This window comes from Monoraphidium neglectum (assembly GCF_000611645.1).
Source record: "Monoraphidium neglectum strain SAG 48.87 unplaced genomic scaffold scaffold04761, whole genome shotgun sequence".
Taxonomy (NCBI): Eukaryota; Viridiplantae; Chlorophyta; class Chlorophyceae; order Sphaeropleales; family Selenastraceae; genus Monoraphidium; species Monoraphidium neglectum.
The window spans coordinates 3,603-4,154 of record NW_014008868.1 but is presented as its reverse complement, the minus strand read 5'-3'; the positions used below and the strand labels follow the sequence as shown (position 1 = coordinate 4,154).

Below are 552 nucleotides of genomic sequence, written 5' to 3'. Positions count from 1 at the left end.
CTGCGCGCCGTGTCTGGCGGCGCGCTGCCCTGGCTGGACGGCGGCTACAAGGACTGGGAGCACTTCCACGGCAAGCCCTTCGGCAGCTACAACCTGTAAGCGCAACGCGAGCGCGCCCGCCCCCGCCTGCCCGCACGCCCCCGCAGCGCGCCCACGCGAGCGCGCGCGCCCCCGCCGTTTGCCATCCCGCGGCCGCCGCCGGCGGTCCTGGCGGCGCCGCACGCTTGCGCGGCCCACACGACTCGCTCAGCCAGGGCTCGACGCGTCAGGCGGCGAGCCCGCCTCTCCACCGCGCGCGGTGCGCGACCTGCCCTGCCTGTTGCGTGCGCAGTGTCCGATTGCAGACCGCAGACCGCAAAGCGCTGTGCTGACCGCGCCGCCGCGCGCCCCCACCCGGAAATTTGCAGGTGGGTGGCGAGGGAGGAGCTCTATGGGGAGACCTACAAGATCAGCGACGTCGCCCTCACCAAGGCCAAGTGATCTGGCGGCCTCAAGACCACGCGACCCGCCGGCCCCGCGTCGCGCGCCAGATCGCGGCGCTGCCGGCGGGCG

At 74.8% G+C, this 552-nt stretch overlaps 1 protein-coding gene across 1 annotated transcript; it reads left to right on the top strand.

Annotated features, from left to right (window-relative positions):
* Nucleotides 1-146: 146 nt before the first annotated feature.
* MNEG_14783 (hypothetical protein) lies at nt 147-298 on the top strand (the record flags this gene model as incomplete). The annotated part of the gene is made up of 1 exon (XM_014036746.1): nt 147-298. A coding segment is annotated over one exon (152 nt), but the record flags the coding sequence as incomplete, so codon positions are not given.
* Nucleotides 299-552: the final 254 nt, after the last annotated feature.